Source organism: Pan paniscus, chromosome 6 (assembly GCF_029289425.2).
Source record: "Pan paniscus chromosome 6, NHGRI_mPanPan1-v2.0_pri, whole genome shotgun sequence".
Classification (NCBI taxonomy): domain Eukaryota; kingdom Metazoa; phylum Chordata; class Mammalia; order Primates; family Hominidae; genus Pan; species Pan paniscus.
This window is the reverse complement of record NC_073255.2, coordinates 85,122,799-85,147,012: the sequence shown is the minus strand read 5'-3', so window position 1 is coordinate 85,147,012 and position 24,214 is coordinate 85,122,799. Positions and strand designations below refer to the sequence as shown.

Genomic DNA, 24,214 nt, shown 5'->3' with positions numbered 1-24,214 from the left:
ATCTTTCCAGTCTCTTTTCTGTGCATACTTGTATACATTTACACACGTAGTTTTCACTATTGAGATCACACTGATAATAGTGCACTTTATTTAATGGCAATTTTGTCATGAGATATTTTCTGTGACATTAAATACTTCTTCACAATAGTTTTGGGAATATTGATTGATTACTTACTTACTATGTGTTGTGCATTGTGGAAAGCACTTTACATGGCCTAATTTATTTCCACAACCATCCTAGGAGGTTGTTACTGCATTTGTGCAGTAAGTCATTGGATTTCTAGAAGTGTAGGAGTTCATCAGAATATACCGAATCTCAACCCTTCCAGACCCAGTATAAGAAATATTTTATAGCGCATTCATTTTTTACTTTCTGGAATGAAATAGATACTTAATGTACCCATCTACATACATAATTTGAAAGTATATATAAAGCCCTAATAAAAATATAAAGGAGAAATAAATGGAAACCAAGTCATTTATAATAACATACGTTTAAGTATGTAAATGCTTGTTTATATTAGAAGACAATGTTTGACTTTATATCTAGAATGGTATCTAAATACTTCTACTACAAATGCAGACTCACACAAATACATGGTCATGGAGATTCAGATACCTGTAGCAGCCTTACCATTGTGTCATGATTTTCCCAAATAGCCATCAACCCTTGCATATGACCCAGATATAACCAAGTACAGTCCCTGCATTCCTGGAAGAATCAGCGTATATTAAAACCCATGCAAAAAATTACTTTGTGTTTATATACAAAAACAGAGGTGGTAGGTTCTAGGGTTTTCAGCAGCACAAATGTCGGGTGGAATTTAGGAAGTGCATTGAGATATTGTCGTGTGGGGTTGCTGCTCATGTTGCAGTAAATCAGACATCCCTAAGAGCCACCAGTGACCTGCAGTCATAGTGATAGCCACACACTCCCACAAATTTCCATCTCTTCCCATAGGGAGTAGTATCCTCCAATGGGAACTATCTATTACGTGACTGACTTAGTTCGCATTTTTTTGCACTGAAAAACACTTTGAAAAAAGCAATTTTGTGGGAGAAGCCATTTCTGAAGGTTTACAAGCCCTGTAATTTTCTTGTTAGGTTCATTCCCAGGTGTTATGGTTTTTGTTATTATGAAGTGGATCCTTTCTAAACTTCATTTTCTGACTGTTGCTGGTGTATAGAAAAGCTGAGGTTGGTTGTGGTTTTTCTTTATTTGGATATCTCGTTGCACTCTCTTATTAGTTCTAATATTTTCTCAGCTGGTTGCCTCTGTTTTCCAGCTAGGTAATTATATTTTTTGTAAACAGTTTTTCCTCTTTCTTTTGTTGTATAATATTTGCTGTTGGTTTTCAATTTAGTTGACAGGAATAATTTGTTTCTTAAAGGTTTGGCCAACATTGTCTGTGAAACAGATACCTTTTGGGAGGGGAGGTGAAGGTTTGGATTATTGAGTACTTTTTCCTTTTATTTTGATGATCCGGTTGGGTTTTTAAGTCAATTTTAGTAACTTATATTTTTTCATAAAATCCATTTTATTTTCAAATTTATTACACATTCACAGATTACATTTTCTTATTTTTTTATACATATATACACACACACACACACACACCCCAGTTCCCTGTCTATCCAGTTCTCACTCCTCCCAAGCCCCCAAACAGGTAGTCACTGTTACTGTTTTCTTGAGTATTCTTCCATGGCTTCTTTTTTTTTTTTTTTTTTTTTTTGGAAACAGGGTCTTGCTCTGTCACTCAGGCTTGAGCGTAAGTAGTGCAGTCTCAGCTCACTGCAACCTCCGCCTCCCGGGTTCAAGTGATTCTCCTGCCTCAGTTTCCCAAGTAGCTGGGATCACAGGCAGACACCACCACACCTGGCTAATTTTTGTATTTTTAGCAGAGATGGAGTTTCACCATGTTGGCCAGGCTGGTGTTGAACTTCTGACCTGAAGTGATCCACCTGCCTCGGCCTCCCAAAGTGCTAGGATTACAGGCGTGAGCCGCTGCGCCCAGCCACACGGCTTCTTTGTACGTAAAATAAGATGAATATATATATTATTTCCCTCCATTTTCCACAAAAGATGGTAAATGCTCTACGTTGTACATTCGGCATTCTTTTTTACAGCTGCAAGGTGTTCCATTGTGTGGATCTGCAAACATATGTAACCAGTCTCCTAATGGTTAGGTGGCTTCCAAACTTGGTATTCAAACCATGGTACTATTTCGTCGTGTCTGTAGACTAAATCCTTAACACACCACACCAAGGGAACTCCATTTGTTATTTTGCTAAACCTCCACAGAGGTTGTAGAGTTTGCATTCTACTAGTAAAGTACAAAAAAAGGGCCCATTTTCCCCAGGCAACTTGTATCAAACCTATATCAAAATGAAACCAATTTTTCCTAATCTCTTGAAGTTTGTTTATTGAGGTACAATTTACATGCAATAAACTCACCCTTTTTACCGTAAAGTACGCAGTGTAATTTGAATTTGCATGTATTTTAGTATAAGCATGATGAACTATTTTTATAATCACAAGAAGAGAGATTTTTAAACCCCAAAATGTAATGAATACAACATTTAAATAAGACTACTCAATTTGTACATTCTTATGTCTTTCAAATTCAGCAACTTGCATTCTTTCCTTTATCCTTTGGCAAATTCAGAGTATGCAGTGCAATACCAAGCGATTTCTTAAAATGTGTTCCTGCCAATTTTGGAGAAGTACAGTAAGACAAATTGACTGTCAAGATGGAAAAGCTTAACTGGGAAGATACATTTATTGAATAATTGAAAGGAAGAGGAAATGCATTACCGATTAGCCACAAAAATGCCTGACGCCTAACCTGTGCCTCAAGAGACTCTTGTAAATGGGGAGTCATAAAACTGTTTCAGCCCCCGAAGTTCTTACCAGCTCAAACTCATCACTGCTTTGTTTATAGGTTGCAGTACCAGAGCAACGATGGACTGATTGCTTTCAGGGCTGGCTGAAGTGCAGTGTTACAGCAACTCTTTGTAGCTTTACTAACCCTCTACACTTTAAGTCTGATGTACTTAAATATTTTAACTGAATCCTGGATTTATCATTACCTGCTTTGCTTTGAGACTTCTGCTTTTTAGGAGGTAGCATAGTATAGATTGGAGAAAAGGCAGTTGGTGTTGGCAGAGTTGGGACTGGAACTCAAGCCTTCTGGTTTACAAAACAAGGACGTGACTTCCAGCAAGCAAGTTCCTTCACTTCTCTGGGCATATTCCCTATCTGGTCAGAGAGTGTTAGATTAGATCCTGCTACTCAAAATGTGATCCTCACATCAGCAGCCTCAGCCTTACCTAGAAGATCCTCAGAAAGGCAGAATCTAGAGCCGCATCCCAGAGCTGTGGAATCTGGATGGGGATTCTAATCAGATGTTCAGGTGATTTGAACATGCATTAAAGTTAAAGGAGTGCCGTACAGATTTGCAGGGTTCCCTGGAGAGGTTGGGGTCTTCCCTTCATCTCTGGTAGCTTGTTGGAGATGGTGCTGACGGCCACAGCCTTGGCACCACTCCTCATGTTCTAGCTGTGGTTAGGTTGAGATTGAGACAGTGAGGCAACAGAGGAGACAAGAAAGTCAACTCCAGTGGCCTTTCCGGGGCCTTGGGAAGCGAGCCCACGCCTGCAGGATGCCATCTGCAAGCTTGGCTGTGTTATCCAAATTCTTGAGGCTCGTTCAAGAACAAGGAGGTAAACAGAGTCAAGCTAGATATCTGTAGTACTCCCTTATGTGTCTCTGATGTGCCTCCTTACCAGCATAAGTAAGTGTGAATGATATACTCTGAGTGGTGTCCTTTGGAAAAGGAAGCTGATTTTTGGAGGGAATTTGAATGTATACTTACCAAGATAGAAAGTATTTATTGATGTCTTCACCAGCCCAGTCTGGAGAAAACAGAGTAATACAAAAAGATTTTTTTTTTTTGAGACGGAGTCTCACACTGTCGCCTAGGCTGGAGTGCAGTGATGTGATCTCAGCTCACTGCAACCTCTGCCTCCCAGGTTCACGCCATTCTCCTGCCTCAGCCTCCCGAGTAGCTGGGACTACAGGCACCCGCCACCACGCCCGGCTAATTTTTTGTGTTTTTAGTAGAGGCGGGGTTTCACCGTGTTAGCCAGGATGGTCTCGATCTCCTGACCTCGTGATCTGCCCGCCTTGGCCTCCCAAAGTGCTGGGATTACAGGCGTGAGCCACCGCACCCGGCCTACAAAAAGATTTTTAAAAAGTGTTTCTGCCATTGTACCGAGCATAAAAATCCTAAATTAGCTGTCAGTGTGAGAAGAGTCCTGCTCATGTACCGAGAACTTCTCACTGGGTGAAACCCCTCCTCTGTTCTGTGCTGTTAGGATTTCTGGGCTGTTCTTACTTTCTGTCCCAGACCTGACTCACAGGCCTGGATCATGCATATGAAGCACGTGATTTTTCAATGCCTTTGATAATAGCTTGCTGTGGGAAAATCCTGTGAAAGAAAAATATGGGAAATTTTGTGAAGACACATGGAGAGACACAGAGCTGGATCCCTAACTGTGACATCTCTGAATAAAGGGCCTTCCTTCCTCATTGGATCCAGGAGCTTTGCTAGCTGGATAGGGACCTATCCACAGCAAGGGCTTGGGGTGCCCCTTCAGCCCTGAAGTTAGGAACAAAGGTTTTGAGAAGCCTTTCAATTTCAGCTTTATCCTAAGCAAAAATCTTCCCAGAAAGGTTGATAAGACAGCACTGGACAGAAATGTCGGAAGTCCAGAGTTACTTTTCATCAGCGCTTTGCCAAGTGCTCGGTCTTTTCATACCTCTGAAGCATGTGAAGAAGGCAGCTTTCTTCCCATCTCGCTGGTGTTATTGTTCCAGGCTGTTTGGAGAGACCTGAAGATAGCCAAGTTCTGTTAGCCAAAAATGTGCTTTGTTTATAAACCCAAGTTTTGTTTTTGCTTTTGTGCATGTTATCGGTTTGATCTGTGTTACCAAAAGAACATTGAAAATAATGAATCGCTTTGATGAGAATTCCAAGGAATAATGGCAAACAAGTGTGTATATACAACATTACGTAAACAGAAATATGTAAGCCGGGCACAGTGCAGGCACCTCTAATCCTGGCTACCCAGGAGGCTGAGGCAGGAGGATCACTTGAGCCCAGGAGTTGGAGCTGTAGTGTGCTGTGATTACACCTGTAAATATCCAGTACAGTCCAGCCTAAACAACCTGGGGAGACCCCACCTCTAAAACAAAAAACAGAAAACCCCAGAAATACATAGAACCAACAAGAATACCACATACTTTTCCCGTTTGATACAATGAGGTAAGAGGAGAAAGTTAACGCCCAGGGCAGTTCATTTAAGAATGCCTGCAAAACACCTTCATTTCAAAGGATGTTGTCATCTATTCTTTTTCTCTTTCGAAATTGTGTAGTAATAAAAGGATGCATCTTTTCAGCACAAAAATATGGGAAGGATAATTTTCCCCCAGTTGTATACAAAAGTACTTACTCCCAAATGGGGCCATTCTTTTCTATTGAGTGCCCTACTGGTCTTTCGTTATTCTGTTTTGAGATTTTTATGGAGTTTGGCTTATGGGGTAATCAAGCCATTCTACTAAATGTGGCCCTTTTGACCTTTGGAGGGAGATCTTTTGACCTTTGGAGGGAGATCTTTTGACCTTTGGAGGGAGTACATCTTTTACATCCATACAGGAGCAGCTATTTTCTGTATTTCTTTCACGATTGTAGAATTTCACTTAAATTTAATATCCAAGGTTAGTCTCAATGTCCAGCACCCCTTTAACTTGGTTGAGTGGGGACCCCCATGTGGTCCAAGGGGACTTTCTTAAAAGCTCTAGCAAGTGTAGTTGACGGGAAACTTTATTTCAGTTCCCGTTTGCACCTTTGATCTCAGAAGTTGCCGGGATCAGGTGACGGGCATTAAGAGACCTGCCTTTTGACTTGGAAGTTGAGCACTTGCTAAACAAAAAATTATCTGTAAATGTCAAGTGTGTCCCTTTGGTCAAAATGGAAAGTGAGGAGGAAGGGAAGGCCAAGAAAAAACATCCGTGTGATGTTAAATAATGTTTGACTCATTTGCTATTGAAAACACTTCTCTTTTGTATGTTCAACAAATGTGTTTGTTTTAAAAGGGAAAAATCAACTTGTCAACTATTGTTTCTTAATTGTGATGCCATAAAAGACTTTCTGGAGATTAAGGAAAACATTCATTTTCAGAATGTAGTCTAGGCTGCTGTTTTTTCTCATATGGAGACGGAGTCTCGCTACGTTGCCCAGGGTGCTCTTGAACTCCTGGGCTCAAGCGATCCTTCTACCTCAGCCTCCCGAGTAGCTTGGACTGTAGCACACACCACCACACCTGGCTAATTTTTTTTTTTTTGTAGAGTCAGGGTCTTGCTATGTTGCCCAGGCTGGTCTCGAACTCCTGGGCTCAAGCAATCCTTCCAACTCGGCCTCTCAAAGTGTTGAGATTACAGGTGTGAGCCCCTATGCCTGGCGCTAGGCTGCTTTGTTGAATGCAGTCTCCTCTGGCCAGTTGGCCTCTCTCTCCCCTCCCACACCCCCAGGGTCATTGCTCCCCATGGGCAAAGGCTGTTCCTGCATCTTTCTCTGACCACCATTGACCCCATTTGCTGTGGGCGCATACCCCCGCAGGTGGTGGAGACAAGGACCCAAGCCAGGAGGGTTGGTGCCAGGTCCTGTTGCTGGAGTTGTGTGATAGCCTTGGAGTTTGCTTTCCCTCCTTACCCCACACTCACATGTCATTGCCTGTGGTTTTGTCTTTGCTCTCTCCCATGCAGATCCGGAGTTAGGTGTTGGCACGCTACCAGAACATGACAGCCAGGATGCAGGGCCGATTGTCCCCAAGATATCAGGTCTAGAGAGAAGCCAGGAGAAGAGCCAGGACTGTTGCAAAGAACCAATCTTTGAGCCTGTGGTGCTTAAAGACCCCTGCCCTCAGGTCGCACAGCCAATACCCCAGCCCCAGACGGAGCCCCAACTCCGAGCTCCTTCTCCGGACCCTGACTTGGTGCAGCGCACAGAGGCCCCACCTCAACCCCCACCTCTGAGTACACAGCCACCGCAGGGCCCTCCTGAGGCCCAGCTCCAGCCCGCCCCGCAGCCTCAGGTGCAGAGGCCACCCAGGCCACAGTCCCCCACCCAGCTGCTCCATCAGAACCTCCCACCTGTGCAGGCCCACCCCTCTGCTCAGAGCCTCTCCCAGCCATTGTCAGCCTACAACAGCAGTAGCCTAAGCCTCAACAGTTTAAGGTGAGTGGCCTGCTCTTCTTTGGCCTGACTTTTGCCCTCTCCCTGGGGATCAGGTGGGTGGGAGTCGGGGAGGGATCCCTAGGGAGACTGAGGTTTCCTTGTTGGAAACATCATCCTTTTCTCTGAGACTAGAGACAAGAATGGGGCTGTTGGGTGAGACTCGGGTCTCTTGGGAAAGGACAGGTTGGGATGGGTGGGTGGTGAGGACATTGTAAAGAAGTAAAATAGTTATGGGCACTCGAGAGTGGAGGCGGAAGGAGAGGAAGGCTTGGAAAGCCCTGGGCCAGGGAGACCCAGCAGCCGTGGGAGGCAGGGAGTCGAAGCCTGGGGCATATCAGAGGCCACGCAGTGTGAGCAGATCCTTTCAAGAGAGGCTCTTTGCCTCTGATGGAAGAAGTGTTAAAGAAAACTCGTCTCCCTGCAGCTCCAAAGGCAGGAAGATTGGGACCTGATGAGTATTCCAGCTTAAGGATTTTTTTTTTTTTTTCATTCTGATTTACTTCCTCCTATGTGGGTCAGAGAAGTAGGGAAGAAACAAAACAAGCTGCATTTAGAGAAAGTGAGAAATTTCTGTATGGAAATCCAGGCTCTCCTCTGTCTTGTTTTTGCCAAGTTACAAAGAAACGTCTAAAAAGCAGCACAGAGGAACACAGCAAAGAAAAGAGAGGCAGAAACCCAGTGTGCAGCACCAAGTAGAGCCAAGCCCTGGTGCCCCGGGGGCTATAATTCTAACCCGGCACAGCTCCTGAGGCTGTGTCTTTGTTACTGTTTTCCTTTTGAAAACCTGGTGGCTTTGGTGGTTCCGGGCCTTGCTTTTTCCTAAGAGGGGAAAGCACAGTCTTTGGGAGGCAGGTTTCTTCCTTCCCCAAGGAGCCGGGCCCGGCTTCTGCCCCCTCGGCCGTTTCTGTGGCCTCCAGACCATAAAGTGATGTGAGAACCCAGGCACCTGGGTTTCACCTCTTCTTTGTGTGTCTTCATTTAAGAGGTAACAAGACAGATGGGGGGAACTCAGATCATCGCTTTTTTTATTCCTTTTTGTTAACCGTTGCTTTATAGGAGATGTAGCTAGTGGAGGATGGAAGGCTGGGGATTTTCTAGGGGCATTGATGAGAATCTGGCCACAGGAGCGAGAGAGGCCCTGAGGTTTAGGCAGAATGAGCTGTCTCGACACCAAGATGCCCCACAGCCCTGAAGCAGCAGTTTCGGTTTGCTCTGTCTGCAGTAGCGATGGGAAAGTTTGCAGGAGTTGTGATTTCAGAAAGTGTGCGCGTACAGGGAGGATCTGTAAAGAGGAAGGGGCAAGAGAGACTGTGTTGAGGGTTTAGGGGAAGGAGGTAGGATTCTTTTAAAGAGAATACATTGCTTACCTTTTTTTATTTTTTTCTTTTCTTTTTTTTTCTTGTTCCGATAGCAGCAGCAGAAGCAGCACTCCAGCGAAGACTCAGCCCGCCCCACCTCACATCTCCCACCACCCCTCTGCCTCCCCGTTCCCCCTCTCCCTGCCCAACCACAGCCCCCTGCACAGCTTCACACCCACCCTCCAGCCCCCCGCACACTCACATCACCCCAATATGTTTGCCCCTCCCACTGCTCTGCCTCCTCCACCACCACTGACATCAGGAAGTCTGCAGGTGGCCGGACACCCGGCCGGGAGCACTTACTCAGGTAGGACGGAGGGGCCTGTGCTCGTGACCCCGACCCCCACCGCCCCTCACTGTGACCTCACCCTACCTATGTTGTCCCGATTGCAAGGTTGCATTTGCCTACAATTTTTTCCTTCCTTACTGTAATCTTCCTCAAACGCTCTCTGGCCTGAGGTCCAGCAAAAATACCTGTCAGCACCCATACTAAGCTAGCTCAGCCCCTGTGAATCAGACACTGCCCGAAGAGAGTGGGTTTGTTTGGAGTTAGGAGGCATTTCCAGCTAAATTCAGCCACTGAGTGGCCAGACCCAGGTAGTGTGTCCTGTGTCGTCTGGGCTCCCCTGAGGGCGATGGAAGCGTCCCCAAGCCCATGTCTGTCTCGCTCCAGGATCTTAGATTGTGTCCTGGTTTAAGGGGTTTCTTTTCATTGGGCAGGGCAGGGCCTTCTCCTGTCTCCTTGGGAGGAGATGACACACTCTTTGTGACAATATATCCCAGAATTTTAAGGGCAGACCTCATGTTAGACACAGGGTCCTTGTCTCCTCACCTGTGCTAATCAGGTCAAGTGTCCCAGTTTTGGTCCAGTGTAGCCATGTTATGCCGCCAATACAGAGAGCCATATAGCAGTAATTGACACTTGAAGAGGACATGCGAGCCCTGCCGTGTGAACAGCTGACATTTATTAGTGTGCTATCACTGTCACATGTGCAAATTGCTTTAACCCTCAGAAATCAAACCCATGAGTTAGGCAATATTATTGTCCCCCTCTTGGAGATGGGAAAACTGGCCCTCAGATGGGTTATTTGCCATGCCCAGGGTCACTCAGCCAGTGGTGACAGCTTGAAATCGGACTTTGGCGTTTGGCCTGGAGTTTGTTCCCCAAATTGATAGACTGCCTGTCCCCGAAAGCTGGGAGACCAGCTAGAGAACAGGGAGACAGGGTGCGACCAGGCCTTGGTCTCGTCTGCTTCCTTGATTGCCCCCATTTATCTCAGGGCCCAGCCACACCCTGTCACCCCTGCCACTGTGTCATCAGCCCCGTATCCCTCCACAGGAAGGCAGTCCGATGTCCTTTTCTGAAGGAAAAGGTGTCATCGTCTCCCTCTTCTTCTCTTCCAGAGCAAGACATCTTGCGACAGGAACTGAACACTCGTTTTTTGGCCTCTCAGAGTGCTGACCGCGGGGCTTCCCTGGGCCCTCCGCCCTACCTGCGGACCGAGTTCCATCAGCACCAGCACCAGCACCAGCACACCCACCAGCACACGCACCAGCACACCTTCACGCCGTTCCCCCACGCCATCCCACCCACCGCCATCATGCCGACGCCAGCACCTCCCATGGTGCGTACCCCAGGCAGAAATGTGAGGATAAGTAGAGCACGACTCTTTTCTTTATGCAGCACGTGGGACCGGGCTGGGCAGCAGGGCCACCAGAGATCGAATGGGGAGTGACGGCTGTTGGCTGGAGAGAAGGGAATGTGTCCTAGTGCCCTGCCTCAGGCAGCTCTGACTTCAGAGGCCTAAAGTAGGAACTTCTTTCTAGGCAGTTGTATCCAGCACTGCGGGCGGAAATGATTCCATCTGCCCTCAAAACAGTCATGTCCAGTGTTGATGGCTAACTTCTTAAAGGGTTGTTTTGTTTTCTTGAACTTCCCGGGGGACTGTCACCGGACAGAAAATGCACCTGCTTGTGCTTTGCATCAAGTGCTAGCACATACATTCTTGCAGGGTAATGGGGGTGAAGAAGAGAGAAGAGAAGGGAGAGAGACCTCTGCCAGGAGGCTGGGACTGCATTGGGTGCCACCTGTGCATTCCGATGGCTTCCCTAAACCCACTTTGTTGGAGGTGTTATATTTCTTGTGTTTCATAAGACAGTCCCTAATCTGGTATTGTGCTCTGTCAGCCAGTGTTCAGGGATCCCCGCAGGGACAGAACGCTCTGCCTTGGGGCAAGAGGAACCACTGGCCATGACATGGTCTTGCTTTAACTGGGGGCTAGCACATGTCCAGAACCAGTGAGGAATTTTTTTTTTAAGTTAATAATGATAATTAATAGTGCCATATTAGAATGCTAGATATTCTCAGAGTCCTGTCTAACAGTGAGTATTAGAGTCATTTTTCACTTAATTTTTAATATTTCAGGAAATACTGGATTTTAAGGCCATTACTATAGGCATTGTGAGAATAAATTGCATGATTTTAAAAGGAGTCCACTTCACCCAACTTTGCTTCCTCTCCTTCCTCTCCCTCCCCCATCTTGTTTAACTTACTTTTTAAAAATGTGTTTTTAAAGTTTGTTTTATAAATTTCATTTCAAGGAATATTAGCAATGAGGCCTTGTGACCAGAAACATGTTCTTAATAGCAAATCCTGTATCTCTTTTTTGGATGAACTATACTTAACAATTAGATTTTGAAGATCCTAAGATTTTGAGAAAGTTTTATGCTGGCCTGTGTGAGCTGTTTCACAAATAAATTTAACCAAGGGTAGTTATAGCATCAATATGATGACATTATTTAGAGGGAACAATAGTATACTCTTTTTCTGTTCAAATGAAAGGCTGTCTGGCCTACCCCAGATCACTCTGTATTTGGGTATAATACATTTCAGAAGACAGCTGCATGGCAAGACAATTTTTCTGCCAAAGTGAGATGAAAATAGGGGGAATTCACTGGGTAAATCAGACCAAATGCTCACCTCTCTCTGATTTATCTGGATAATTGGCTGTTCTCTCCTGTTTAGATGTTTGGTTCGTGCCAATCTGTAGAAAGAAAATAGTAGGAAGAAAGGCATCCTAGTACGTGCAGAACTAAAACGTACCACTTGGTTTTTAATTTTGTTCTTCCATTTCTGTTGGCTTCTTGTCAGGGAGACTCAGGAGCTCAGAATGGTTTCATATGTAATGAGGTTATGGGGTCTCATGACAGCTTAATGACAGGGAAGCTTTGTAGGGCCACCTCCACTGTAGCAGTGAACAAAAATGCAGATTAAGTAACTAGCTTTTGCTTTGATCCCTTTACAGTTTGACAAATACCCTACAAAAGTTGACCCATTCTACCGGCACAGTGTGAGTTTCATTACCATGCTACACATTGAATGTAACTGCTTTGCCATTTTTGTGCTCTTGCCACAGATCAGTCAATGACTAGCAGCCTTCCTTAATCATCTTTGCAAGAGTTCCCATTGCTCCTCGCCACTTTGGATGCTTGCTTTTGTGGTGTTTTGCTTTTGGTAAAGATGCAGTATCATCTTCTGAATCAAAAGATCATAAGCATTCCAAAGGCTTGAAAGCAGAGTTGCTCTTTAGTGGCAGTCAGGCATCTGTCCTGCAAAGTGAGGTGTCTGCAATGGAGTCAGTAGAGTTCCAGGAGAGTCTGAAATCACAGCATTTCAGTCGTCAGTTGAAATGCCACTAACAAACACAGAAGTTCTGGAATGCAACCTGAATTATTTCCTCTTAAATAGAAAGTCCCTTGTCTTTTTGACTCATGACTCTTCAACAAGTAGATTTTCATTTGCTCTAGACTAAATGTAGAACCTTCTTCCACATGGCTGGTATTGTTCTGTTGAGTTTGTTACAATAGAAAGTAAAAATATCACTTAATTAAAAGAAACTCCCAAAATTGAAATGAGTGATATTTTCTCTTTAAACTCATTCTCCTTTATTTAAAAAAAATAAAAAAAAATTGTTTTATGCAATTTTAAGACTATGTTCTGGAACTTCAATTGATAACACCCTAAGTTATAGGTTCAGTTAACTTGTAAGACAAGAGCTTATTTTTATTCAAAGACCTTGAATATTTCCATGATATTTTGATGATGGGGTGAATACTGCATCATTTTTATCTGAAAATTTGCAAGTTTCTTTGCCAGTGATTTCTTTTTTTTTTTTTTTTTTTAATGAAACCAGAAAAAAGAGAAGGTTAATCATTGCTTGTAGCCGTGTTGATTCACCATACTCAACTGTTCTTGCTTAGGTTTGTAGATAGTGTTATCATTTGAGAAGTGCTACTTTAATAGATCAGCAAAGACTGAATTCATTCATATTCTGAACCAGATAATTACATACCATGTTAGTCAAGAGGTTAGCTGAGAAGTCAAGGCTAGAAAATATTAGAAATCAATTGAAAATTATGTACTCTAGGGGCATTTAGAAATAACGTAAGATGAAAGACCTCTTCAAAAAGAAGTTAGAAAAGTGTATTTGAGTGATGCCTCCTCCCCCTCCCTCCCAACATGGTCCCCGCTGTTCTGCTCAGTACCAGAATACAAAAACATATTTCACAGGGACACCCAAAGCCCAGTAGACCTATGGGTTTCCTCTTTGGGTCTGGCCCATGGATGCCACCATTCTGCCCTTAGTCTATACTCTGCTGATTTAAAGTAAGGACCAGCTAACAAAATAATTCAGGCTGGGTGCAGTGGCTCATGCCTGTAATCCCAGCACTTTGGGAGGCCGAGGCAGGCGGATCACAAGGTCAGGAGATGGAGACCATCCTGGCTAACATGGTGAAACCACGTCTCTACTAAAAATACAAAACATTAGCCAGGCGTGGTGGCAGGCACCTGTAGTCCCAGCTACTCGGGAGGCTGAGGCAGGAGAATGGCGTGAACCCAGGAGGCGGAGCTTGCAGTGATCCGAGATGGCTCCACTGCACTCCTGCCTGGGCGACTGAGCAAGACTCCATTTCAAAAAATAATAATAATAATAATTAATATAGAAAGTTTAGCGCCCAAAAAGTGGCTCAGATTTACTTTCTAGGACCCACTGCGGTGCCTTCTGATACGCATATTCTACAGTCCTAGGCCGAAGATGGAGAATAAGCCTGGAGGCCTGAATTTTTGGAAGGTGTATGTATTATTACTTAGGCGCTTCAGGTTTTTAGTCGGGGAGGAATAGTCAGCTATATTTATATTCTAAAAGGTCAATGATGGAATAAAGCAAAAAGAAAGTGGTAAGAACATCCAATTTTTAAATTGTAAACATTAAAGGGAAAAGCCCACCTGGAGGCAGAATACTAGAAATTTGAGTGTGTTTCACTGGGGCATCTATTTAATTACTCAGCTTTATTCAGTGTACTGTGGGAGAGTTATTTCATATTAGGAGTTATAGTGGATAATATATGAAGTACTCAGTCTCCCCTGCTTTGGGGATTAGGACATTATAAGGGGAATTAAGATGCAATGCACTCAAGTATCTAAAACACAATTTTAGACTTAAAAGTAGTTTTAAATGAGGGCACTTGGCTTGCAATCACTGTTTAAGTGGATTTAGTTCAATATCAATTAGTCTGAAAAACTTTGCTGCATCATTGAAGGGAGCAAAATGAAATAAAGACCAACAGAAAAAGGACGTGCTCTGAACATGGGATTGCGAAATGTGAATTTCAGTCATTACCAAAAATAACTAACACAAATACTTTATTAAGAAGAGCTTCAATTATTGTTGTAATTTTGACATAATAAACCACCACGAAGGTGGGGCATTATTTAAAATATTTGTATGGTGGCTTGATAAATGGAACCAAACCAATAGGACCTCAAAAAGATTAAATTTTTAGAAGGAGGGAAAGTTGTGTTTGCATTGTCTTCAGATTCTCTGTATTTCTTTCCTCAATTGTGTCCTTTTATAGGCTGTTGATTCAGGAAAATTCATAGTCTTCATTCAGAGTCATTCTTTTACCATCATAGAGTGGACTCCTACGTGAAGGGCTTGGCTTGAGTATCCTCCAAAGAGCTTGTTCATTTAATAGCAGATACCATTCAGAAGTGGCCATAAAAACTCAGACTTCATATGTTAATACGGAAGTGCTTTGAGTACCTGAGACTTAAACAAGAGCAACTGAAAGCTCGATAGTGATATTCCAGACTCAGGTTATTTCTGTGCAACTAGAATCCATCTTCTAGACAAATTGGCAGCTCCATTTAAAGTATACATCGAGTCGTTTTATTTTACCCTTTCACAAATATTTGTCATTATTTTAGATGAGAGAATTAAATTGTCCTCTGGAACTGCCACTTCTGCAACAACCTAATGAAGCAAGGATTGTGAATATACTCTCATTTTCTCAAACTATTAAAAGTCTGAAAGTACTAATTGAGTTTTAATGGTATAAAATCCTGGCACTCATGAAGACTTCTTTTTCTTCCCCTTTTTTTTTCTTTTTTCTGTCTTTTTCCCCCTCTAATTAACTTGTAATTTTCTGGGCATCTTATTTGGCTCAGGATCCCTCCTGTTTTTGAAATGCATTAAAATCTCCAATCATTTAGGACTTCTATCTGATTTAACAATTAATAATTAGAAAAGCTCCCTTTTTAATGATGCCCCCACCCGGGATGTCATTTGCTGGCTGATTGATCCTGAACTACTTTTAACTTTTTAAGTTACACATTCGTGGCACATCTGTGTGATCATTCCATCATGGCTTCTTGACTAATGGCATCAAACTGAGATTACGTGGCTTGCTCATGTCGGTGTCTTTCTATGGGACGGGAATTTGAATATGTCACTTGCCTCCTACTAAAATCTTTTTTCCCCCTCTCCGTCTTTGGCCACAGCTCTTCCATTCCTATCCTCCTGCAGTGTCGGGCATCCCCCCTATGATCCCACCCACTGGCCCTTTTGGTTCACTACAAGGAGCATTTCAGCCGAAGGTAAGAAACCTCACAGTGAAAACACACAGGCATGTGTCTAAGTGGCGTCCCGGGCCAGGCGTGCAGGAAGTTCTGCGTCCTCTTGCCTGTGCAGTGACTCATTAATCAGGTCCTAAGTGACCACTGGGATTAGAGTGAGCCTATTTTTCTTTTTTTTTCCGAGTCCATCTAGTTTTAAATGGCCGTGAAAATTTACTTTTCAAACTGTACTACCCAGATAATCTCAGTTAAGCTAAGATTTCTTGTGCTCTTCAAAATATACATAATATTTATTTTTTTACTACCAATATCGTGGACATAACTTCTGGTCAGGAATTCTATGAAATATCAGACACATGTGCGCCAGGTTGTTCCTCAGGTGTATGTAATTAGTAAAGACACAAAGCTGGGTCCTTACTGATTTTAGTAGAAGTGGGGATAAAGGTTCCACAACTAAAATTGTATCCTATGAATTCTCCTCATTCTCCCTCATTTCCCTCACCAACCCCATCGGCTGCAAACAGGGCCTGCCAGCAGGTGGGGTGGTCGCCTCCCATTTTGGTCCTCCTTTCTTTCTCCCTCTCTCTCAGCCATCCCACCCCTGCCATGGTTACACTGGCCAAGGCCAAGACTTTGTCATCAGTTACTAACATCCTAGTGTGAAATTAACCTTTCATCCTTTATAAAAATTAAATTCTGTTCTACCTAGTCAGTGATAATGCCGTCCAGCGTTGGCTACAGCTATCTCTAAAGGTCAATATTGAAGAGTCATTCTCGAAACACTCTCTTTTTAAATATACTTACAGCTTCTATTTTACTTTCACACAAAAATAAAAAGAGCCATACTTTCATGTGGGTAACCATTCTCAGACTTAAAGATATTCTGCTGTGTGCCATTGGGTTTTCGTTTTTCTTTTCCCCACCATCTCGTGTCTAAGGTAAAACACAGTTTTGGGCCAGAGTCTTCCAGGATAAGCACATAACTGCATTTCCAAAGACGTGTTTCATTAAAACTAGGGACAGGAAAAGAATTGAAAGGCATTACAGGTGGTGTCCCCTCCCCCTTCAAAATCACCTGCATTGAATTGCATTGAATTCAGTTCATCTATTGAATTTGCCTGCATTGAATTGCAGCCTATATGCAAGGTTACAGATATACAGGGCTTTTATGACTGCCTCGTTAAACACCTCCTGTCTGGAGATAAAATGATGGTGATTTTAAACTCCTTCCCCCAGTCTGCACCTCACTACTCCCTCAGACCCTGGTCTGTCCCCTCTAGGTTACACCAAATCTCTGGGGCCTCCCCAAACAGACTGGTAGGTCATTTAATAAATTAGACTATTTCCCTCACTCACAATTATCCAATCACACAGAAAACTACATCTGGGCAAGAAAGTGTCTCTCCTGGTGTTGAAATAGGCCTTTCCAGGCCATCGTCCTGATTGAATATGTAGATTGCAGTTCATTAGTGGAGTTCTTCATATGTATGCAAATCAGGTTGTTAACAACTCCAGCTTAATTGTTAGTTGTACTGCAGCTGATTGCTTTTCTTTCTTTCATTCTTTTCCCCCCCTTCTTCTTGTAGGCAAGCTTCGGGCCTAAACTTGAGCTCTTTTTCCCCACGAGTTTAACTTCCTGGTGTGGGGGGTGTTCATAGAAGTTGTGATTTCTTCCATAAAATAGCTGGTGTCGTGTCCTGAATCCTTTCCCACTAGAAATAGTGATTGTGCCCAAAGTAGGCTTTTTATTGTTGCTAATTCAAAGGACAGAAGCTCACAGATAAGGTTAATATTAGCAATATTTGAGAATGGTGGTGGGAATAGGTAAGAGCAAGCAGAATTGCTTTAGAAATCATCAAAGAGCAGATCCGCAAGGTCCCTAAATTAGGTTCTCTTGTCCCATTTCCACCACTGCTAATGAGTAATTACTGAGTGTAATTCCTTATTATTGTCTGCCAGTTAAAACTGAGAGCTTAATGTCTGTAAAGTACTTCCAGTTATTCTGATGAGAAACACCTGATACTGCCAATTATAATAATGTTCACTTAAGCGTTTCTTGGAATGTTTGGTGATTAAGCAAAAAAACAGTGGCAGTCCCTGCCATGGGTTCATTCAGAGGAAGAGGAGTTCCAGGAGAGCATTTACGTTTGTTGCTTCTCTTTTTTGGTCCTGTGCTTTTTATTGCAGTGAAATGTTCTGGGGACCTCTCTCTGCTTTTAGATGCCATTGCTGGAGAGAGCAAGCTGTGGTCAGGCCCCCTTGAGAAAGAGCAGGTGTGGTCCCTGAGAAAAATGAATCTTGCGTTTCAGAAGGAAACAAACAAATGAAGTTTGGCTTCTCTCATTTAGCAGGAGGGAAGGATCTTGCTTTCATGTCACCTGTTTTGTGCTTCCTAAGTAAGCTGTGGTCTAATTAATTTGTAGACATCCAACCCTATCGATGTCGCTGCTCGGCCTGGGACAGTCCCACACACTTTACTCCAAAAGGACCCGAGGGTACGTGCAAAGTCAGGCTTGGTCTCAGGTAACACCAGGGTGTGTGTGTTTGCACGGGACGGCCAGCCCAGTGCTCGCATCTTCCTTTGCTCTTTTGAGCGAGCTGCTGTTTCAGCTGTTCTTCTAGTTTGTGGAAGAAAATGCCAATTACTCTTAGAAAACACAGTCTCTCCTGCTCACTGCGAGCATAGGACACAAAGAGACCGACTTGCTGATGGGAGAAAAGAGGAATGAGTTACGGTCTGAGCCCAGAAATTGGACAGTGTCAGCTTGTATAGTTTTTACTTAACCAATCTTCTCTGTCTGTATCTCCTTAAATTGTCTTACACAAATGAAGTAGCTACAGAATGTTTTGAATGGAAAAGCACTAAGGCGCTTTTCTTCCTGGAAGTCAGGCTACACATCCCCCCCTTGCCTGGGGTCAGGAAGTTATTGTACTGCACGGCTCTTTGGCCCTCTATTTTTAATGTGCTAGGGATCCTTTGGTACTCTAGAGCTAAATAAAATATCCATTATGCTTTGGTTATGTTGTTTATCCATAATTTATTACCACTGCCTGCTTCCAAAAAAGGAATCTGAAGTTATAGGATAGATACAATCTTGCCTCATTGATTGTTATTTATAGTCATCTTTATACGAAATATGAAAAAATCTTTAACAATATTGTCTTTTTACCTACATAAGGGCAGTCAGAAATTGATAACCAGAGTTAGATAGAAGTTTAAAATGACTCAACTATGTAAGTATGTCATGATGTGTAGTGAACTTCTGGAAAATGTCTAATAGGTATAAATAATGTAAAGTCATCAATGTAAGGGTATTGGTAAAGAGAGCCTAATTCTCCTGGATGGATGGAAAGGACACCTCTCCCCAGATACCAGTTAGTAGACAGCTTTAAAAGCCGGGGGTCTGAAGGCCATTCTCCCTCAGACCTACCCGGTGTGGTTTGGAGCTCAAAACAGTGAAACTCCTGGTGTGTGATGTGAGCAAATCATGTTGCCAGAGGGCACATTGCTATTGATTAAACTTGTACAGGGGCTTGTCAGCGTAGCTGTACCAAGGCTTGTGAAGTGGGGGAGGGGACACTTGGCACTTTTGATAGTGTGAAAATGGGTTAATTATTCTCTAAAAGGGCTTCATTTAAAAGTAAAATTCTAACATTTTAATTTCCCCTCCTAATGAAGCACTACAAATTTGTTAATTAGAGCAATTGTTTGAGTGACAGGCATGTAACCAAGTTGTCATTTTCTCTTCACAGTTGACAGATCCTTTCAGACCTATGTTAAGGGTAAGAAAGCTTCTTATAGAACTGTTTTGCAACCTCTGTTTGACTCCCTGTGGGTTAAAAATACAAGTCTATTACAAGGAAATAAGCCATAGAAATGTTGGAATAAGACATTGGAATGACGGTGATTGGGTTTTTCAGATAGTGTGATTGAAAATGGCCTAAACTGTTTTGCTTTGACTGTTGGAGGCCATTGGCTTTTTTTTAAATCTCTACAACAGTGAAAAGTCAACGAGTCCGATCTCTTGTTAGCAGTTCTGGTAAAAGATTTGACTACTTGGAACTTAAGGGGAAAGACTGAAGCTATAGGCTGAAGTTAGTCTTTCTTGCACTTAGAAAATATGTAGCTGGGTCCATTTATTTTGGCTGGTGGCTCCCTCTTTCTGTAGTAAGTGACATTGACTTGCCATAGCCGTTTGACCTCCTTTTAAGGTGCAGGAAGGAGGTACTATAAGCATCTGGTTTGTTAACATCTTGCTTAAAGCAAATTGTTCTCGAGGTCTGGAGACTGGCCAGTGTGATGACCTCTAAATGAATCCTGGTGGTTGGGGGTAAGACAGGCATGATGAATTGTTGGACAGAAGATGGATGGACAGCAGATTTCTTGCTATACATAACTCATTTCTAGGGCACATAATCAGATAATTTGATTTCTCCAGAGGAAAAAGGAGAATTGTGTCATCTCTTAGGTGAGGCAGTATATTATTTGTGATTTCAAACTACCAATAATTTCATTGCAAGAGAAGAGAACTGACCCAGACTTGCATTTAAGTATATATTTTCGGAACTAACTCCATACTGTAGAAACCAGAAGCTTCTGTTCTTCGCCGATGTAGAATGAGGCTGTGTTTTCTTCTCATCTGTCCAGTAGTCACTGAGCGCGCACGCCGAGCTTATGGGTAGATTACTTAGCAGAAATGAAGTGAAAAGGTGGTCCCTGCCCGCTGACTGGTAGAAGAGAATACACTCACAGCACTCTACTCCTTATAAAGCAAGACATGAAATAATTGGGGAGATATGGATTCAAATTCAACCCCAGAGGGTGGAGGATGGACTTGAGATCTGCAGAGGCCTAGAGAACAGGAAGGAAGGAATATTCTTCTCTTTCTTTCTTTAAACTTAGGAACAGCGCCCACCAACACGAATGGGTAGTTGACTCTTAGCATTTACGGTAACTGGGCTTCAATCAAAATGTGAATTTCTTTGTACCACTTTGGGGGTTAAAATAAAAACCACCACGGTCTTGGGGGAGGTTAGGACAAGTTCTGTACCCTCTCTTATTTTGATTTGACTCACAGACATTCACTAAGGAGCTCTTCTGAACAGCTGATTTGCATTATAGCATGGCAGCATTTGTTAAGTAGGGCTTCCCACTCTACCAGGTCTGCCAGCTGGCACCAGAAAAGAAAGAGAAGAGACACAGAGTGGGATTCAGGCTTTTGCCATCTTGTCCTTGGTAACCGGGGAGGCCCTTGTCAATGTGGTTGTCTGAGTAGCAAGCCCACATGGGGAGAGAGGGGGAGCTGGCTGTGACTCCCTTATGACTGGGCGCTGGAGAGCTACTGATGGAAGGCACTTGGAGAGTACAAAGCACTCTTGTTTCACGAAAAAAGCCTCTGCAGCCAAAATCTGCTGAAAGCTTTGGGGAAATTGAAGGTGGTTTTCTCTGAAATGTCTTCCTCCTAACCACGTTGCTCTTTCTTGTTCCAGAAACCAGGGAAGTGGTGTGCTATGCATGTTCACATCGCCTGGCAGATTTACCACCACCAACAGAAAGTCAAGGTCAGTCCGACCTTCGTGGTGTAGGGAAGAATGGGATGCGCATGTGAGTGTGTGATGTGCTCGGGAGAACCTGGTGAAGGAGGCATTTAAAACACATTTTACAGACCCATAGTTAGGAAGGATCAAGCCTCTCTTGGAAAAGCTACTCAGAAGTCTTACTTATTTTTTCCTAGAGTCAGGGTCTCACTCTGTTGCCCAGGCTGGAGTACAAGGGGACAATCATAGCTCACCACAGCCTTGAATTCCTGGGCTCATGTGATCCTCCCACCTCAGTCTCCCAAGCAGCTGGGACTTTAGGCATATACCACCATACTTGGCTAATTTCTTGATTGTTGTTTTTGTAGAGATAGGGGTCTCACTGTGTTGCCCAGGCTGGTCTCAGACTCCTGGCCCCAAGCAGTTCTCCCACCTGAGCCTCCCAAGTAGCTGGGATTACAGTGCAAGTCACAGCAGCCAGCTCAGAAATCTTACTGTTAATTAGGGAAACCACTAGTGAAATTACAAAACAAAAGCAAACTGATAATGCCCCGGGGTTTTGTTCCCTTTATAATTTTGTCATTTTATTGATCCAAAGGTCTTGAATATGGATTAAATGCTAAAATAAAGCTTTTGGAAATAAAATTATAGTGACCAAGAATTAGAATACAGAAAATACTTTGCATCTGGGAAGAGCTACAAATGAATGTTGGGTTTGGGTTTTTGTAAAAATAGTGACTGGTGCATTCTTTTCATTTTATGGCTATGGGAAAATGGTAGAGTCATGTGTGCCCTATATGAAGATGATGCCGCTGAACTGTCATTGGTCCTCCTGATGGTCAGTGCCAGGGATTGGAATACAGTCAGTACTTGCAGGAGCCACGTTCTGGCTAGTTACCTCGCTGTCCAAAGACGATTTTTCCTTTTTGTCTGTATTTTCATCATAGGGATGAATATATTCCATGTTCTGCTAGAGCCTTTATGACTCAGTAGGGGAGAGATCAAGAACTTCTGCAAGTCCCTGGATACAGCATCAGCGCTTGGCTTAGGGAACAAAGTAACTGACAAGTCCGTATTTTACAGTCTGGGTATTTATAGGCTATGTTACGATGCCTGCAAAAATGGGAGCAAACAAGCAATCAAGTAATTCCAATAAGCTTCACTTAATCCATTTCTTCATGAACAAACTTTTAGTCCTAACAGCATTTGGGAGTTCTCATGAAAGAAATACAGGAGACCAATGAGCCAGGAGATAGATAGAGCTCTTCATCACAGAAGAGACATGTTTTTAAAAGGGTTACGTGATTTTTAAAATAAAACAACCCAAGTTCCAGTCACTCTAGAGGCTGAGGCAGGAGAACCCCTTGAGCCTGGGAGTTTGAGTCCAGCCTGGGCAACATAGCAAGATCCCATCTCTAAAAAAAAAAAAGAGTAAAAAATAAAAACCCAGTTAAAAGTTTTAAGATGCAAACCTCAGTAAATGAGGTCACTAAGATATTTTGCTTTGGTTGTCAGATACCTGCTCGCTCTTATAACATGCCATCAGTGAGTTTGGCTCATTTGTACTTTATTGTTAGGGGAAGTTTAATTGGAAGCCTTGTGGTCTATCTTAGAAAATGTGTGTGCTTTGAAGAGCTAACTAGATTTTGATGATTAGTTCAATTCAGTTTTTGTTCTGGTTGATGTGGTTAGTGGAACGGTAGGTAAAGCACATCTTCCTTGTAACTTCTTTGGTTAAAAGCGATGAGGGATGTTGCACATGCCACTTTAGCAACTTCTTTCCCATAAAAGTGTCCCCAGTGACTTAAACTTTCATTATCCCAATTCAATTAGAAAGACCTCTTGAACATGAGATAACTTCGTTCATCTTCCCTTTTCAGCAAACTGCTTGTAATCCCCAAGCTCCATTTTGCTTCATGGCCCTAAGTTGTGGTTAATGGAACTGTGCTATGTACCATGCAATATTAGCACTAAATAATTTGGCCACCAAATTAAAGGAGGTATTCAAAAGAATTTTATAGATTCATAGTGAATTGGAAGCTTGGTTTTGAGGCTTGGCTATTACTTGATACTGGGACTTTCATTATAGCATTCCCTGTAGATTTGAGCAGAAATTACATCTTCCCTTTCTCTGTAACGTTCATTTACGCATTCTTTTAGTCATTCACCCAGTGTTTATTGAAAGAGCCTACGCCTGCAGGTTCCTTACTGTGCTGGGCTGGGGGCATGCGTCCTTCCTGGCGTCTAGTTGCTTAGAGTTCAGTAATGAGGATCAGTTGTGTGTAAAAAGTGAGGAAAGTGTGTGTGCCCTCTTAATGGGTGGTGTCATTTCCAGCTGGAGGTGCACGGGTAGCTTTCGCTTTCAGTAGGGGTGATGGGTGAGTGGGACGTTGCCTTCAGCAGTAAGAGAACAGCAGACTTCCCTGTCTCAGATCCTCACGCCATGCTCTGTCAATATAGATGCCCCCTCATGGGGCTTTGCTGTTGTACAGCAGGGCAAGGATCCCTCAGGACATGAGGGAGATTGAGCTGAGGCTAGAATGGGGCTAAAGGGGCTGAGAGCATCAGATGAGTCCGGGAGATCAGAAGAGTAGCCAGGCACGATGGCTCACGCCTCTAATCCAAGCACTTTGGGAAGCCAAGGCAAGCACTTTGGGATCGCTTGAGCCCAGGAGTTCAAGACCAGCCTGGGCAACATAGAGAGAGAGAGACCTGTCTCTACCAAAATGAAAAAACATTAGCTGGGCATGGTGACATGCATCTGTAGTCCCAGCTACTCAGGAGACTAAGGCAAGAGGATGCAGTGAACTATGATTGTGCCACTGCATTTCAGTCTGGGCAAAAGAGCAAGACCCTATCTATCTATCTCATCTCTTTAAAAAAAAAAAAAAGAGTGAAAGTCAGAAGCAGGTACTAAGGGCAGTGAAAACCCAGGAGACTGATGGGGAAGAGGTCATAGCAAGGGAAATTCAACTAGAAGCTTCAAGTCCCAGGACCCCATGCCTTGGGAGCAGTGCTTATCCAAGGCAGTGTGAAGCCAGTTCAAAGAGAAAGCTATCAAGAAACAAGGAGGTGGGGCAGCTTTGAAACCATGCTGGTGCAAG

General features: G+C 43.3%; 1 protein-coding gene across 13 annotated transcripts in view; it reads left to right on the top strand.

Moving 5' to 3' along the window:
* Window positions 1-24,214, top strand: part of AUTS2 (activator of transcription and developmental regulator AUTS2) — a 1,193,236-nt gene that overhangs the window by 1,156,265 nt on the left and 12,757 nt on the right. For 2 of the 13 annotated variants that reach the window (XM_024929482.4, XM_034964280.3), the window contains 8 exons: window positions 6,827-7,298; window positions 8,710-8,963; window positions 10,061-10,302; window positions 11,962-12,006; window positions 15,498-15,593; window positions 17,996-18,067; window positions 19,326-19,355; window positions 21,063-21,134. In XM_024929482.4, coding sequence (XP_024785250.2) covers window positions 6,827-7,298; window positions 8,710-8,963; window positions 10,061-10,302; window positions 11,962-12,006; window positions 15,498-15,593; window positions 17,996-18,067; window positions 19,326-19,355; window positions 21,063-21,134 — 1,283 coding nt within the window. The remainder of the gene's footprint in view (window positions 1-6,826; window positions 7,299-8,709; window positions 8,964-10,060; window positions 10,303-11,961; window positions 12,007-15,497; window positions 15,594-17,995; window positions 18,068-19,325; window positions 19,356-21,062; window positions 21,135-24,214) is intronic. The other 11 variants (XM_063606264.1, XM_034964274.3, XM_034964275.4 and 8 more) reach the window with 11 other exon arrangements.